The sequence below is a fragment of the Tinamus guttatus genome, unplaced genomic scaffold (assembly GCF_059628265.1).
Source record: "Tinamus guttatus ecotype Peru unplaced genomic scaffold, ASM5962826v1 Tinamus_guttatus_pri_ptg000134l, whole genome shotgun sequence".
In the NCBI taxonomy this organism is placed as follows: domain Eukaryota; kingdom Metazoa; phylum Chordata; class Aves; order Tinamiformes; family Tinamidae; genus Tinamus; species Tinamus guttatus.
This window is the reverse complement of record NW_028288668.1, coordinates 189,482-206,701: the sequence shown is the minus strand read 5'-3', so window position 1 is coordinate 206,701 and position 17,220 is coordinate 189,482. Positions and strand designations below refer to the sequence as shown.

The 17,220-nt window shown below is 38.3% G+C and overlaps 1 protein-coding gene across 1 annotated transcript in view; it reads left to right on the top strand.

Annotated features, from left to right (window-relative positions):
* Positions 1-17,220, top strand: part of OCA2 (OCA2 melanosomal transmembrane protein) — a 162,946-nt gene that overhangs the window by 99,496 nt on the left and 46,230 nt on the right. Inside the window, exons 18-20 of the mRNA XM_010222642.2 lie at positions 3,240-3,367; positions 9,393-9,452; positions 10,068-10,172. Of these exons, the coding sequence (XP_010220944.2) occupies positions 3,240-3,367; positions 9,393-9,452; positions 10,068-10,172 (293 nt within the window). The remainder of the gene's footprint in view (positions 1-3,239; positions 3,368-9,392; positions 9,453-10,067; positions 10,173-17,220) is intronic.

Sequence of the window (17,220 nt, the reverse complement as noted above, 5' to 3'; positions counted from 1 at the left end):
GTCATAAACAGAGATCTTGCATGAAGTCTCTCCAGATTCCTTCACTGACTTCCTCCTTCCTGTCACTTCCTCTCCTTTCCTCTGAAAACAGGCAGGTAGCTGTATCTGGACATTACAGTTAAAGCAGAGGAAGCAAAGATGCTCTGGATAGGCTCTGTGTATCTATTGCAATATGCTCTGCACAGCCCAAGCTGGCAACTGGCTTGTTTAATTCTTTGGACAGCTTCTTGTTAGAGCACTCCAAGAGGATGTGACACTGACCCATCAATATCCTCAGTGACCTTCTGAAGAGGAGGGAGCATCATTTCCAGGAAGGGCACCATTCTCTCATGTAAACCTTGTGCATGAAGCTTATACATGCCACTAAAACATATGGTGCTGGAATACATTTGTCTCTTTCCAACCCTGGGGCAATTCAATTATGTTTCATTAACATTAGCAAATAATTACTATGCCCAAATAGCATGTTCAAGCTGATTTTTTTTTTCTTATGTGTCAGGAGGGTAGAAATAGTGCCAAGACATTATCACAGACTGTTCCAGGACTATTGCAAACTTGCTGTTTTTAGGCTCTTCACTTAATTGCACCTAATATCATCACTTATATTTGTAGAAAAGAGCAGTAAAACTCAGCTCCTGATCTCCTGATCTGCACACATCTCGCTCCTCTTGCAGTGTTCTCCTAGGAACTGCAGTCATCTTTATTTACTGAAGATGGAGTTTGGCCCGCTGTTACTGAAATTCAGAGAACAGCTAAGACTTGGCTGCCAGAAAAAAAATCAGCCACTGCATTTTTGCTTTTCCATGTCCCTTTCTTTGCCATCAGAGAAAATAACTGTTTAAAATGAATGGACAGATTCACTTATTTTTTAAGAAAGGTAGGAAGTAAAATATTGATCAATGCTGATAACAAAAAGACAGATCCTCCATATGACGTTTGCCATTTTGGTATTCAGATTATTCCCATATCCAAGTCAGGCACACAAACAAGCAAACACACAACCCCACAATTTTTCAGCTTATTTCAGACTCTAGCATTTATCCTGAGCAAAGGAGAGTATTACCACTCCTAGCTCACATCAGTCCTGCAGTCTCTTCCCAGCAGGTGGTAACAATTTCATTCTTCATAGAAAGATTTGACAGCTGTTTAGCAGTGCACAGTACAGCACACTTGAGGATAGGATAGGAGAGAAGAAGCAAAACTGTGTGTACCTGGAGCTACAGAAAAGGTATTGCAAAATGTGGAAGGAAGAGATGGTGATGACCTAGCATTTCTTTCATTTACAAGAACCAGCCTTTGTGAAGAGCAAGGTTCCAAGAGCAAGCCCCTGAACCTTGAGCTAGTTTCAAGCTATCTGGTTTAGCTGACATTGCCAAAGGGACCAGTCAGGCTTCCTCTTTGGCCACTTGTTGAGGTTTTCAGCTAAGCTTCATGCCGCGGTGATCTCCCGCAGAGAGTACCTGCCATGTTAGTTCAAAACTGTCTCCAGGTGTTTGCGAACACTTGTACTGTTAGATGTCAGAAACTCACCTAGAAGGGGAGAAAAAGCAGCAAATCATGGGACAGCTAATGAAAGCAACATTCCATGCCATGATGTGGCATTTGTACTGGCCTCCCCTGACATTGTCCTTGGTCATGCAGATCTCCAAGAGGTTATGCCTGTATTCTTCCTCAGCCCGTGCGGTATTTTCAATGGGTGTTTGCAAGGATTACAGTCAACCTGAAATTCTCATTTAGACGGTGCAATATGTCATTGAAAACTCTTAAAATAGGCTTATTTAAAGAGAGCAAAAGTACCTTCTCTGATTTTGGAATATTTATATGACACACTCTTCAGGGTTTTTTTTTTTTGTTTGTGTTTTGAAAAACATATCAGTCTTTTTTTATAACTTCATGGAGAGGGAGAGCGTTCGGTCTGTTTATTTCTTTTATATATAAATAAGATGTAAATGGGATATAACTGAATTTTAATTTTAAACTGCTGGATAGTTTGGGATCTTTTTTTTCATTTAACATAATGGAAAAAGAAAAATGTATGCATGTAATATAAAGTTGAATGGCCTAAACTTTTCTGAATCACTCTTCCATGTTTTTCTTAGAACTATGGATTTTGAAGGCTATTGCAGAGGCCTAACTTTAATAATCTATCTGCCTTTTCTATAAATCATGTTGAGTATTTGATTATAAGTTTGTGGCTTGAAATTATTTGCCAGTAAAGACTGTTTTTCTTCTTTCCTCCTCACTTTTTTTTCTGCAATTTTTTGAATCCATCACTTTCCAACTGTGAATATATGAAATAGCGGGAGGTGTATGAAATAGTCACAACAAAAAAAGAGAAATGATTTGAAGTGGTGGGAGCCTTTATTTGCATTTCATTAAAAAGGCTAAAATTATGTATCTCATTTTTTGCATTCAAAAATTCATCTGCTATTTACGAAAAAAATAGATAAGATAGATAGAAGAAGCTTCATTCAGAGAGGAAAAATTACTGAAAAACATTTGCACTTCATGTCTGAAATCCCATTCTATTGTTTAAGATAAATGTGCCAGAGAAATTGAACAGCTACAGAAAGTATTTTAACTGGGCAGAGAGAATATGAGTCAGATAGGACATTCTCTGGTTATTTTCTTGGGCTGTCTGTGCATTTTATTTGCATTTCCTCTCAATCAATAATCAAAACATGTGTCTTAAAACTCCTTGGGATGTGTAGCAGGATCCTTTATGGAAAGAGCTTTCTTGTTTTATTGTGCTCTAGTTTTAAAGAGCTTTTCATTTCCTCTGTTTATCTTCCAGCGTATGTATCCAGCCAGTTTTCAGGGTTGCTGGGCTGCAGTCTGTATTTTTGTATTTGCAGAATCTTTTAGTGCATCTCCTCATGGCTTCAGGCTTTCTTCGTGATTCAAACACCTTGCTTTTTTTGCAATCTAGACATACCTTCCCTCCTTTTTTCCTGATTATGCTTGCAGAGCCTTCAGTATATTTAGCAGAAGGCTGCTGGTAACCTGACTTGGATCACCTAAACCAGTTTTTCCTTTTTTTAATTTTTTTTTTTAATTTGAAAGCAGGGAACATTATTCTTTGAGTATCTTTGAAACTTGCCTGTTGCAGAGGCTGAGCAAAAGCACGGCAAAGATCTTTAAATGAAAAATGTAATACTCTGCATTTTATACTGCTAATACCTAACGAGGCTGTAGAGTGTAAATTGTAGTCACCGTTGCTCTCTCTTTTTTTCACGCAGGCTGGATTGCCATGTTGGGAGCTATTTGGCTGCTTGTGTTAGCAGACATCCATGATTTTGAGATGATATTAAACAGAGTTGAATGGGCAACGCTTCTTTTCTTTGCAGCATTATTTGTTCTCATGGAGGTAAGATTCTGTGATTCCCATGGTTTGAACAGTTAGAATCAGCTTACAGCGTGAAGTCTGAGGGCAGAGGTTCAGTGCCTTCGGAATACTGAAGTTATAGTCATGCCGCTATAGTCATAGTAGTACAAAATTGGCTGGACCTCTTTGACACTGCATTTTTCAATATAAGCTCAGCCTCACTGTCTCTCCCTCTGCTAGAGAGGCTACACAGAGCTGATATGGTCATTTTCCATAAGCAGAATTTTAGCTTCCAGGCTTGTGCATGGTCCGTGTGAGCAAACAGATTATATGTATTTATATGTTACTTACTTAATGTAGTATAGTATATGTTACTATAATATACTATGTTAATATAGTATAGTGTATAGTATAGTATGTTAATATGGTATAGTATATGTTACCATAACTTACTTAGACACTAAATAGTATGGGAAGAAAAATAAAAAAGAATAATTAACCACAGATTAAAAATGTTGATTACATTTTGTGCTACATGCTGACTGTTCATGGCCTGGAAGATTTCATGTGAAGTATGTTTGAGAGGATGATACCACTGAATTTCTGTTTGTGATTGCATTTTGAAACATAATTTGCTATTCAAGAAGCTTAGCTATCTTAGCATATTGTTTCTTTGTGTTTATCTGATAGGCTATTTGAGTCATCCAGTCAGCCATGTTAATATCCCATTTTACTCACTATTTGATATTTTTGTGTATACTGAGTGGACTTATTTTTACCCCAAATTATTATTATTATTATTATTATTATTTTTGTATGGATACCCACACTTACATGTCAACAAGATTACTAGGTATTCCATAGAGTGTTTGTTATTTTCCAGTTGTTGTCTGCTTGGATTAAATTATGTGATTAAGTTGTAGAAACACGACTGATAGAACCTGAATGGCCACTGCGGCTCCCATGGATAGTGGATTGCCAGAGCTAGCAATATGGGAACAGCCTGCAACTACCAATTGCTCCCCTCCCCTCCGCCCCCCCCGCCAAAAAAAAAAAAAAAAACCTGTAAGGAATACCAGATTTTTAAAGAAAGAAAGAACGAACGAAAGAATGAAAGAAAGAAAGAAAAGAAAGAAAGAAAAAGGCAGGCAGGCAGGCAGGCAGGCAGGCAGGAAGGAAGGAAGGAAGGAAGGAAGGAAGGAAGGAAAAAAGGAAATCCTCAACAACAGAAGAGACTTAATTGGCAGCAAATGCAAATTTTGAATAATTCAACTAACTAATTAATTCCAAATTGGATGTCAAAATCTGGTAACCTGTGAGAAGATGAATGGAAGCTCTGATTATCATTAGGAAGCTTGTTTGAGAACTAGCAGGTCTAAAATTCATCAGAAATCATCATTTATTGGGCGCCAATTAACACGTGCTATTTTTAGCTCTCTGTTACCAAGTTATGCACATCCTTGCAGTTTCTAGCCCTTATTGGGAATCCATACCAAAGTCATGTTTATTTTGTTTGCTGTTGCTGTAACAGTGTATTAGTTGCATTCCCTGATGTATTTATTGTTTTAGCTTGAATTGAACCGTTTTGATTTGAGTGCTGTGTGACTGCACAATAACATAGTAAAACACACAGGAAGTTATTTGCCATTTACTGCTAGACTTCAGTTATGATAGTTGTGATTCACTGAACTTCATTTTTATGGTTTCTTATGTCACCAGTGCATAGTTTGCTAACAAAATATTAAATTTCCTAGCTCTCTAGATTAACACCAGTTAAGGGTCATGAAAGAAACTCATACAGATAGTCAAGGGGAAATGTGAGAGCCATGTTAAATTCTTATGGATAAACAAATAGGGAAAATGTTTTAAGTGTCACTGCTGTTAGTTTTTATTTTAATCCATTAAAATAAATAATTCTGCTTGTATACCAGCAGGAGATAACACACTTTGTCAAGGCATTTTGGGCAAGACATTTTTGGGGCAAGAAGTAGGATGGCAACCCTGGACTTAAAGAGAGCTAATTTGACTTCTTCAGGGGACTCCTTGCAGGAATCCCCTGGGCCAGGGCCCTAGAAGGAAGTGGGATCCAGGAGAGTTGGCTAATATTCAAGCACTGTTTTCTCCAAGCTCAGGATTGGTGCATTCCTACAGAAAAGAAGTCAAGTAGGGAGGGCAGGAGACTTGCACAGATGAGCAAGGAACTCTTGGGAAAACTTAAAGAGAAAAAGAGAGCATACACAATGTGGAAGAAGGGTCAGACCACATGGGAATAGTATAGGAATACTGTCAGAGAATGCAGAGATGTGCTGAGAAAGGCCAAGGCCTGTTTGGGATTAGATATATCAGGGGCAACAGGAAGGGCTTCTACAAATACATCATCAGCAAGAGGAAGACTACGGAAAACATGAGACTGCTGATGAATGGGGTGGGTGCTTTTGTGACAGAGGATGCAGAGAAGGCAGAGTTACTAAATGCCTTCCTTGCGTCAGTTTTTACTGCTAAGGCTAGTCCTCATAAACTACAGAGCCCAGAGACAAAACAGAAAACAGGGAAAGTGAAAGACTTTTCGCTGGTCAAGGAAGATTGAGTTAGAGATTATTTAGGCAAACTGGACATGCATAAATCTACGGTCCCGGACGGGATTCACCCAAAAGTGCTGAGGGAACTGGAGGGTGTTATTGATCAGCTGCTCTCCATCATCTTCAATATGTTATGGAGAGTGGGAGAGGTGCTGGAGAACTGGAAGAAACCAACATCACTCCAGTCTTCAAAAAGGGGCAAAAGGGAGGAGCCAGAAAACTACAGGCTGGTCAGCCTCCCCTCTATCCCTGGAAAAGTGATGGAACAGCTCATCCTAGAGACCATTTCTAGGCATGTGAAGGAAAAGAAGGTGATCAGGAGTAGTTAGCAGAGATTTACGAAGGGGAAGTTGTGTTTAACCAACCTACTAGCATTATACGATGGGATGGGAGGCTGGGTTGATGATGAGTGGAATGAGAGCTGTGGATGTTATCTACCCTGACTTTAACAAGGCTTTTGACTCCGTCTCTCCCATAACATCCACATGGGGAAACACAGGAAGTTGGAGTATATGAGTGGACAGTGGGGTGGATTGAGAGCTGGGGCTGAGAAGGTTGTGATAAATGGTGCCAAATATAGTTGGAGGCCTGTGGCCAGTAGTGTCCCACAGGAGTCAGTGCTGGGCCCAGTGCTGTTCAACTTACTCACCAACAACTTGGATGAGGGCACGGAGTGCATCCTCAGCAAGTTTGTGCATGATACAAAACTGTGTGCAGTGGACGACGCCGGAGAGGTCTGTGCTGTCATTCAGAGGGACCTAGACAGGTTGGAGAGTTGGGCAGAGAGAAAGCTCATGAAATTCAACAAGGACAAGTGCAGGATCCTGCACCTGGGGAGGAATAACCCCAGGCACTAGGACAGATTAGGGATTGACCTATTGGAAAGCAGCTCCGCGGAGAGGGATTTGGGAGTCCTGGTCGACAATAAGTTAATCATGGGGCAACAATGTGCCCTCATGGCCAAGAAGACCCATGGGATCCTGGCCTACATCAGAAGGAATTTTGCCAGCAGGTCAAGAGAGGTGATCCTGTTCCTCTACTCAGCTCTGGTGAGGCCGCACCTGGAGTATTGGGTGCAGTTCTGGGCTCCCCAGTACAAGAGGGATGCGGAACTACTGGAGAGAGTCCAGCAAAGGACTATGAAGATGATTAAGGGACTGGAGCATCTATCTTACGAAGAAAGACTAAGCGAATCGGTCCTGTTTAGCCTGGAGAAGAGAAGATTGAGAAGGAATCTCATCAATATGTACAAATACTTGAGGGCAGAAGGTAAAGACGATAGGCCAAAATCTTCTCAGTGGTGGCTAGTGAGAGAACAAGGGGTAATGGGTACAAACGGAAACACATGAAGTGTTACGGAGTCTCCTTCCACCCAGAGAGGTTGTGGAGTCTCCTGTGGAGAAACCCATCTGGATGCGACCCTTTGCAACATGTTCCAGCTGCCCCTGCTTGAGCAGCAGGGTTGGACTAGGTGATCTCTAGAGGTCCCTTCAAACCTCAATCATTCTGTGACCCTGTGATTCCATGATTTTTCTGTTCTTTAGATTAGTGATCTTGGAAAGAAACAACTTAAAGCCAAGATATGCACTGAAGAATAAGAAATCTTTCTGTAATCTAGACAGAGCTATTAGATTATGATATTTATTCTTGGTGATCCTTCACCCTGCATGGTTCCCAGTCCCAAGCTGTTTCTGATTGCTGTAAAAAAACACTGAATTTAAAAACCTACATGTGACATAGGCTTCAGGTCATTTTGGAAGATGTGTATTAGGTTCCACAGTCATTGGTGAACTCTTGGATATTTTACTTTTGGGTGCCAATCAGTATGCTGTGGTAGATCTTTTGCAAAGAAAAGGTTTTCTTTTTGATTCCTTTCCTTTGGATTGCTGGTTTTCCATTGCAATTTTCAGGTAATTCATCTCTACAACTGTCTTTTTCTCCCCAGTTCAAAACTGGCTGTTACAGGCTATAAATTCTTTCTGTTTCTTCTGTCTCTTTGTGAACATAAATTTCTGTACCTCTCAGGGATACCTCATTGTGTTCAATTTTATAGTCAAAAAATGGCATTTACCTTAATCTCTTCAGGCAGAGTTTATTTACAACAGTCATCATGATATACCGTCTATAAGAGATTTTCATCCAAATTTTTGTTCATAAATTAAACTTTGATCCAAGAGGTACACGATTTTTTTTTTCTGCAGTAAGAATCTAATTGGAGCTGTCAGACAGGCAATAGCTTGCTTGAAGGTACCAATTAGTGCAGTAATATTTATTCCATGTGGAGGACTGAGGAAGGTCTGGGAGAGCTGTGCACATCTGGGGAAGCCAGTGGCAGGATGCTCTCACTCAGATGCTTGCAGGCAATTAGCTTGGATATTGCAGAGACTTCTTAAAGTCTCTTATAATTGGCTGTGCATTTAGGACTGTCACCATCTCTAGCCTGATGAGCTACCTGCAGACAAGCTGTCTTGGAGGAATAATGTGCATGTGCTTTCTGCCTCTCCCTCGGATATTTCTTTCTATGTGGATTCCAGAAAAAAGTTCAGGTGTTAGTGCAAAATAATATGTTGTATTGATAGATAATTAATTAATAAGGCAGCAGGGTGGATCTGAGCTCTGCTTAAGAAATGTGTACACAAAGCAATAGCAGAAGAATATTTTAGTTCATTAACACTGTTTTTTTAATGTAAGGTGTATATACACATATTAAAAGCTTTGTTACTTGTTTTCTGTGTGCTGCTGAGTGATGTATTGTTAAACGTGAATATAACCTTGGGAGCAAATTACATATGTGGAATCACTATGTAAGTATAAGAGCACTAGTTTTGCTCTTATACTTATTTTTATTTATTTATTTATTTACTTCTGTTCATGGGAGAGTGGTTTGCTAGATCTTTTAGCTAAGCTGGGCCATCTTGAGATACAGTTGCACTGCCCTCATCTCTGCAGCTTCTTGTGCTCATAGAGCTTCATGGAACTAGACAAATGGGGTCTGAGGCAGCTGTTTGGCAGAATTATGTATCTTGTTCTCTCTTTTCTTCGGCTGAGGCTGAACACAAGATGCCCAATTTGATATGACTCTTTTATACATATGATATATTTCTGTCTATAGTCTGCTTAAAAATACACTTAGGATTCTGTGGAAGTTGATTTAAAATCAATTGTTTATGGATACTTAGGTAAAAAAATGCATTCATTAAAGAATGGAGTCTGTACATTTCAGGGGTTCTCCAGTGACTGTGTCCTGTCCTCCTAAACAATCTGACCAATCATTCCAGTACAACCAACCTCTTTCTACAAATAGCCATAACTTCTGCTTTGTCTTTTCTTTCTGCCATTTGACAAGTTGCAGATACATGAGATATATGTAAAATATACATGATTATGGACATCTTGAGAAGGATTGTTCTGTTTGCTGAGCTCTAATGAAAAAAATGGAACTAACTGCATCAGATACTTCACTACTTGATATCAATGTCTCTTTTTAGGCTTTGGCTAACCTGCACTTAATAGACTATATAGGAGAGCAGACAGCTTTGTTAATTAAGGTATGTTTAAAATATATATATTTTTTTAATCAGGTAAGGAAAAAGTTTTATTCTATTACAATAACAAATAATAATTTCATTTTGAGTTTTATGTTAATCATGTTTTATGCTATTATTTGTGTTTCATGTTTTTTAGATTGCTTTCCTACATCAGCAATAGCAAGAAGGCATGCCATACTTTGGGGCAGATGATATTAATTAATATGTGTATATATGTGTATGTCTGTCCAGAGCCAGAATAAACATTGCTGTAAATGCAAAATAGAAACATTTTCTATACTCTAGTAAACAAAAACTGTGGAAGTGAAAAAGTAAAATCATGGATGATAAAAGGAGAAAATTTGAAGTTGTACTGTCTTTTTCTTGTGTGAAATGTAAGCATGAATATTAGAAATGCCATTCTTTTTATTTGTTCAGGTTTCTTTGATAAAAGAGCGATGATTGTGTTACTAACTGGCAGATTTTTTTTTTAAATAATTTTTCCTGTCACAAGGCCTGAAGGAATAATCTATGTTTATAAATTAAAACAGTGAAGCACCTGTGCAGTTGTGCTGTTAGGAAGCCAGAGTAATACTGATCCTATCAGAGCTGTAATTTAACCTCTCTTAATTCCAGGTAGTGCCTGAGGAGCAGCGCCTGGCAGTTGCCATCATTTTAGTGCTCTGGGTGTCTGCTTTGGCCTCGTCTGTGATTGACAATATTCCGTTCACGGCTACAATGGTATGAGCCTACAAAGAGTCTGCACTTCTCCCTCCTAGTTCTAGGGAGGAAGCTGAGCTTACTGATTACAATTCGCTTTCTTTTGACTTCTGCTATGCTATAACTTTCTTTATTCCCTGAGACTGAATCCTTTTTACCAGTTTATTCATATCAGTTAGGCATCTAGCTGGCCATTTCTACTTGCAGTTGCTGTGCTTAAGTGTAGATCTAAGTATAATCTTATAGAAGCATCTGCACCTGAAAGTAAAATTGTTTTCTCAGTGGAAACTGTCATTATCCATCCACAGCTGGCAATATTTTCCCTCTATACTCTGCATAGCTAGTCTAATGATCTTTTAATATGTGGACCTTTTATTGATACCTTTATTTACTTATTTTTAAAGCAGCAAATTATGTTAAACATAACTATGGTTTATCAGCAGCTGAGTTTTAATACCAGAAAAGTATCAAATTCGGGCATATTACGGAATGATTTAGTAATCCTTCAATCTACCATAGGAATGCTACTTTCTTACAGTGTGATCTCAGCTAAGTTGAATTCTTCTGAACCCTTTTTTCTGACATTCATTTGTGTGACCTTGTTTAGCCTTAGTTTGAGTTGAGGTGTAAGATACTTTAGAGTGCCCATGAAAGATTGGATAGATTTCTAGCTGTTCTATAATTCTATATTAGTGTATTCCTATGGTATTTTAGTTTGATTATCTTTGTGCAATGTGTTGGATTATACTGAAAAAATAGTAAAAATCAGATTAGTTTACTATTTCAAGTACATTTCAGTTCAATGCTGTGTTGGCCAAATTCTTCTTCTCTCTAAACAAATCTATTGTCAATGCAGTATGGAATCGATGTACATCAGTAGCTAGATTGAAGTCTGTACAAAGAGGTCAAAATGCAGCAGGTATTTTATACTACAAAAGATGTTCCAGAAAGATAATAGCAAGTATGTAAAAGATGGAATGAGTTTCTGAAGGCATTTATGTCATCACAGGTTGATTAATCTTACTGTTTATGTCTTGGTGAAATTCTGGTTTGTGCTGAACTAAAATAAAACATTGGAGCTGCACGAAACCAGAACTTGTTAAATAGCTAAATAATTCTAAAAATAGATTTCTTCCATCCTTACATCTAGAATGCATTATACAAAATAGAATATATGATTATCTAGTGTAGCGTTAATGAGAAATGTATTTTAGTACACTAATATTAATTCTTAATAAAATAGATAGACAGTGAGTCTGAAGTGTGTGTATGAAGTGTATGGTGAATTGCATTGTGCCACTTTATATATTATTCTACTATTCCTCTGATTTTTTCCTGTTTTGGGGAAGGCTAAACTCACAATGGCATGCCTTAACAGGTGGAGCTGTTCATTTTTAAGGCTATTTTTTTCTAGTCATTGTCACTGACGTTTTTCGTTGTCATCTAAATAGCCATGGATTTCTACCCTTACACAGTTAGGTGACATGATTTTATTACCAGCACACGCTTTAGTTTAATTGACTTGCTTTATCAGCTGCATATGTTAGAACCATCTGTTTATATTTTTCTTTTATTACTGAAACGAAAAATATAGCCATAGTAGATCCTTGTTTCAGCTGAGTTTAAATACTATTTTCTCACTATATTGTAACAAACAATTTCCATTAACCACCTGGCTGTCAAGGTGACTTCATCTCTGACACATTTCTTTTCTTAGAACCCAGATAATTTTTGGTCTGCTATTTATTGCCTTTAAAACTGTCAGAGGCTTTTCATTTGCAGGACTGATTTTGTTCCCAGACATCTCATGTTCTCAGCGCCAGTTTTATTCTCTTTTTCCTTCCGCCTTACTGGAGTTATTTCTATGTCTTGCCTTTCAAAATTGCTGATAAATGTGTAAGACTGAGCTCGAGCTCTAGCAGTCTCCAGAGACAGACTGTTCTTAATGAAAACATCAGCGATTTGGGAAACCAGAAATAGCTAAATAGCTTTTTTTTTTTTTTTTCTCTTGTCAATCTGCATTCTCTGCAGTTTTCATAGAAGGCATATTTACCTTGCGTAATTCTTAGGAAAGTGTGTGCCATGAAATCCCATGTCGTAGAACAGTAGTGTGTCCCTAAAATAAAGATAAAAACGTCTCTTCCATACAGGATATAAATGGAATGCACAGCCAAGTGGTTCATGTTATATGAGGGGTGTGTGTAATTACATTTACAAGGATCATGCTTAGGCAGCAGAAGTAGCTGGGAGGACTTCTCCATGTTGTCCTTCCTCTTCAGACTTCTCCCTGAATTGTATTTCAGAGGAGGGTTTTCACAGTTCAAGAAAGAGCTCCTCCTTCTTGATGGCACTGCCTGGTCATTCTTATGGCAATGCTCATGAGAAGGTTTCATCATAAACATAGGTGAATGGGATAAAGGTCCTGATTCAACCTGTCCATTGGTGAAAACGAGTCTTGGAAAACAGGTTGTGATGGTAAGATGTGAATAAGCTACCTGTTTGGTCACACTTCTGCTTACCAATAATGTATTTTTTTTATGTACCAAATAGGAGTGAATGCAAAATATTCAAGGTCCTCTATTCCAGCTGCAGCCAAGCAGCGCTGGAAAGAACATGGCTTGCAAGGTGTCATGTAGATTCCTCTCTGCAAAACAGAGCTGATGTGTAACCCTCACCACACCTCTCCTCCTTTGACAAAAGGGGCTGCACACCACAATATAAGAACAAGGATTGTTTGCAACAGAAATTGTGATTAAAACTGACACTATTCTGGAAAAAAAGTAGCTTAGTGGTGATTGGTCTATAGCATTCCAGGCTAAAATCTTTGATTTTTCTCTTTTTCAAAGCCTTCAGTTAAAGTTAAAATTGACCTTCCTTTGTTTTCAGTCGTTTCACTTTGTTTAAATTTTCAGGGTTTCACAGCCTAGTGAGTTTTGAGAAGAAATGCATTGTCTTGTAAAATCATGTTTCTTGAATCTGAATTAATTTCTAATACTATTAATTTTTGTTAGAGACTTTTTTCTAAGGTAGCTGGGTAATTAACAATAGTAATAAAAACCCTATCCATTTTTAAAAGCTTATGAATCTGGTACAGCATTATAATCAATATGGAAGATGACAATACATACTTTTTATTTTTGTAACATATCGTATATCCTTTCTTAATATATGGTATAAACACTTGCTTCACAAGGACTGATTTTTCTTAGGACATTTATCTAGACAAATGTGCCAGCATCTGTAAACTTTTGTGCTGTTCTTTGTGTGTCAGATTAAATCCTATGTTTATAATACACAAAACACCATTTAAAGAATCAAGATTAGTGGTTAGCATCTTTCTATATCAAGTCTTTGAGTCCTTTTCTAAGTACAGTTATTGTTTTCTATAGTTGTGTTCTTACGTGTTTGTACCTGGTGGCAGGTAGTACTAATAATGAGTGGTTGAGGGGTATTTGGCTTTGCTCTGTTGAACTACATCACATATTTTATCAAAATCCTGTCAATCAAGCATCAATGTAAGCTGATTTAAAAATATTGAACTATTCAACAAAGCCAGCAGGTTTTCTAGGAACTAAAAAGGCAGAGCTTTCTCCTCTGTGAGAGCATTAAAGTAAAGGGTATAAGAAATAAATGTTCTTTTCCTGATGAGATATTATTATTCTCCTGCTAATATGGATCTGTTTATGTATCTGAAAAAGCAATAATGAAGGAATCACAAAGTTTCATAAGCTTTAACTACTACTTTTTGTCTCTGTTGAGTGGCAGTGCTTAGTAAAACTATGAAAAAAGCTTCATTCTAAATAAGTTAAATCAATATAGCAAGCACATTTGTACGATATGTACTGCAGCCAAATATATCCCAGTGTGCAAAGTATCCTAGCTTGGTTTTCTTTCAGTGCTGCTTTAAATGCCTACAGTTTGAATCAGAAGGCGCTGTAGAACTAATTTACTTTTTCAAAAGCATTGAAGCCTACAGTGGAAAGTTTCCTTCTAATCCTTTTATATTTCACATTTCAGTTCTAAATACTCGGGTGAATTATAGCAGTACATGAACCTAAGATCTGAGGTATTGACAGTGGCAGAAGTGCTCTCTAACACATACTTGCACGAACAAAGGTGACAGAGGATGCTGAAGGTTATTTCAGGGAAAACAGAGAGACAGGTTCCATTGCAACTGATCCTATGCAAAGTGTATCTATTTAAGAAGATGACACTCAAGCCAGGAGAGTCATCCATTGTTTTAATTGCTTTGCAGCCTGTCTTCAGGAGCTCTTGCTGATGATCGCGATTCTTGATTCTTCCTTGTCATTGGAGTGGGAAAATACTTAGTATGGAAACGGGAACAATCTGTTTGTATCATACCTACTTTTAGATCCAAGAATTAGACACCAGTGACTTTTGGAGAGCCAGTGGAATATGTTTGCCACTCAGGATAACTCATAATGCTTGCAAAAAATATGCAGTCTTTGGATCAATGAAATATTTCTGTCTGGAACACTGAAAACTTAATGTTTTCATCTTTTTGTCTTGTTATTCAAAATGAAAACTGGAAAAGCAGCACTTCGTGTTAGAAATTTCTCTTCTTTTCAAAGAATACATAAATACTAACTCTAACTTCAAGCGTGTGACAGAAGTCTATAGGATTTCCACCCCCGTTTATGACTTACAGTAGTTGTTCTCTGGTAGTGATGAATTTCTTCAAATAGCAAAAAAGTCCAAATTATGTGATACAATATAAAAAGGCAATATATATATTGCTAAGACATTTTTCAGTGTTTGTCTCTTGTTGGAAAAGCAATCGTTTATGGAAGCAGAGATTACTGACCTAGCTCTGCAGTTTCTCAATACACCTAGGAAGATGACATCACTGAAGATAATTTTTAATAGATGACATTATTATGAAGGACTTTGAAAAAGATTTTACAGTATCTCTAAATGGAATAAAATCAATGTTGCAACAAGGAAATAATGATAAAACTGGTGAGGTCAATTGAGTATTTGGGCTTCTAAAACACTTTGTAGCATTTAAAAATTGAGAAACGTGAATATAAGCACATTATAGAACTGCACTTTCTTTTGAAATATTGTGATACCTTTTCATGTCGAAAAGAAGGTAGAGTGAGTTGAAACCTTTGGTTACTGACTTTCTTCCAGGGGGTTTCTTTGGCTTAAGTGAACAGAGATTATGGACCACTGAAGCGCAGGTTGTTAAGCTCCTTCAGTAAACATAAACCCATATTTTCTGATGGGAGTAGTCTGTCTATCCAGCCACAAATATGTAGCAGGCAATTGAACGACTGACACTTCTGCCTTGGATCTGTCCCTGCTTCCGCTGTCCTTGGTGCTGCTGTAATTAGGGAGGAGGCCTCGGAGTGCCATGAAAGTCTGCTTTCCACATGGTTCTCACCCAGAGGTGTGTGAAAATGGCATTACCCTCTGCTCTTGGGATCTGGCTGGTAGCAACTTTAGGATTGATCCTCAATAGCAAGAAAATAGGATTAACAACACCTGTATTTGCTGGGAAGAGCATTGGCACAAGGAGTCTAATTTAAAAGGTGCTGCCAGTCTGCGCTGCTCAGGAGGATTACTGTATCGCATCAGGATACCTGCTAATAATTCAGAGGAACTTGTCACGGAAAGAGTGGTGGTGGGGGTGAGTGATACAATGCACTTCACCCATGTGAAAGAAATAGTAATAGGTTTTATTGATAATGACAGTGTTTTCACAAGATTCTGTGGCAAGGTCACTTATTATTTACTGCATGGACGTTCAAGATGCACACAGAATTATCAAGGACAGCTTCCCATTGGGTCACGAGGTTCAGACTGGACCCTCCTGCTTTCCAAACACCTTCTGAGAGGAGTCTTGATGCAGCTGGATCCAATCCTAGTCCCAGACCTGGTCAACAGTTTATGTCTAAGGGATTTGTGCACAGTTATATAGTAAAGTTTACAAGTTCATAAAGATAGCATGCTGTAGTCACTTACCACGAAACTGTAGTGGCAAGGATCTCTCAACCTCCAGGAGTATCCTTGAGAGGCGTCCCTGCTCAAGGGGAGATCCTGGTGTGCAGCCTGCTGCGGTGCAAGGAGAGCTCAATGGGCTCTTGGGCTGTGCCCATATCCATGGGATAAGATGATTGTCCCTTAATATGTAAGGTTTGTTTGGATTTGAGGAGTACTTTTAGGGGGAACAGGTTTTGGCATAGATGTTCAAACCCTGCCTGGATGCCACCCTGTGCCACGTGCTCTAGGCGTCCTTTCTGGAGCAGGGGGGTTGGACTAGATGACCTCTAGAGGTCCCTTCCAACCTCAACCATCCTGTGTGATTCTGTGTAACTTATAGTCATTCTTTCATTTCAGACGACTTTTGGCTGGTGTACGCACAGTTAGCTTTATCTCCCCATCAGGATATGGCCATCAGGACTGTTATTGTTGGTTAATGTCTGAGTGGGGGAAGAGGTCAGGGAGGCAAATACCAAGGTCAGGTAATGTGGTAGTTAACACCTGAACAGGGCTCTGTGTGAGAAGTCAGGTTGAGCTGGGGAAGGAGCACATCCATCACAGAACTAAATAATTATTTTTGGTGCTCTGATCAAAATTATGTAAAAAGAAAATGCTTTGCTTAGAGATTGTTTCTAGGATTTCATTACTTATAGTACTTTCAGTACTTATATTTATTTTAAAACAATGCCTTGTTTCAACCTAAAAGCAAATAAATTTAGATAAAACTGTAGTTTGAATTGTGTAACATGTTCTGTAACATCATCAAGCAGTGATGGCTTGAGAGAGGCAAAATTTGTGGGGAGAAAGGAAATATTTCATGATGGTGTTTCATAACAAAAGCCAGACAAGATGTTAGGCATGCTGATTCTTCTTTGGGTCTTAAACAAAAGCAGAGATCTTTAAGCAACATACAATTCCTAAATATTTTTTTAAACACTAACTTAAATGTTAATCAGTTAGAGGATTTAAGAGGGATGATTAGTACCAATGCCAGGAGGAAGGGAGAAAGGAAGGCTTGTAATTTTTCATAAAGCCTATGTATTACTCCATACCAGAAAAAACC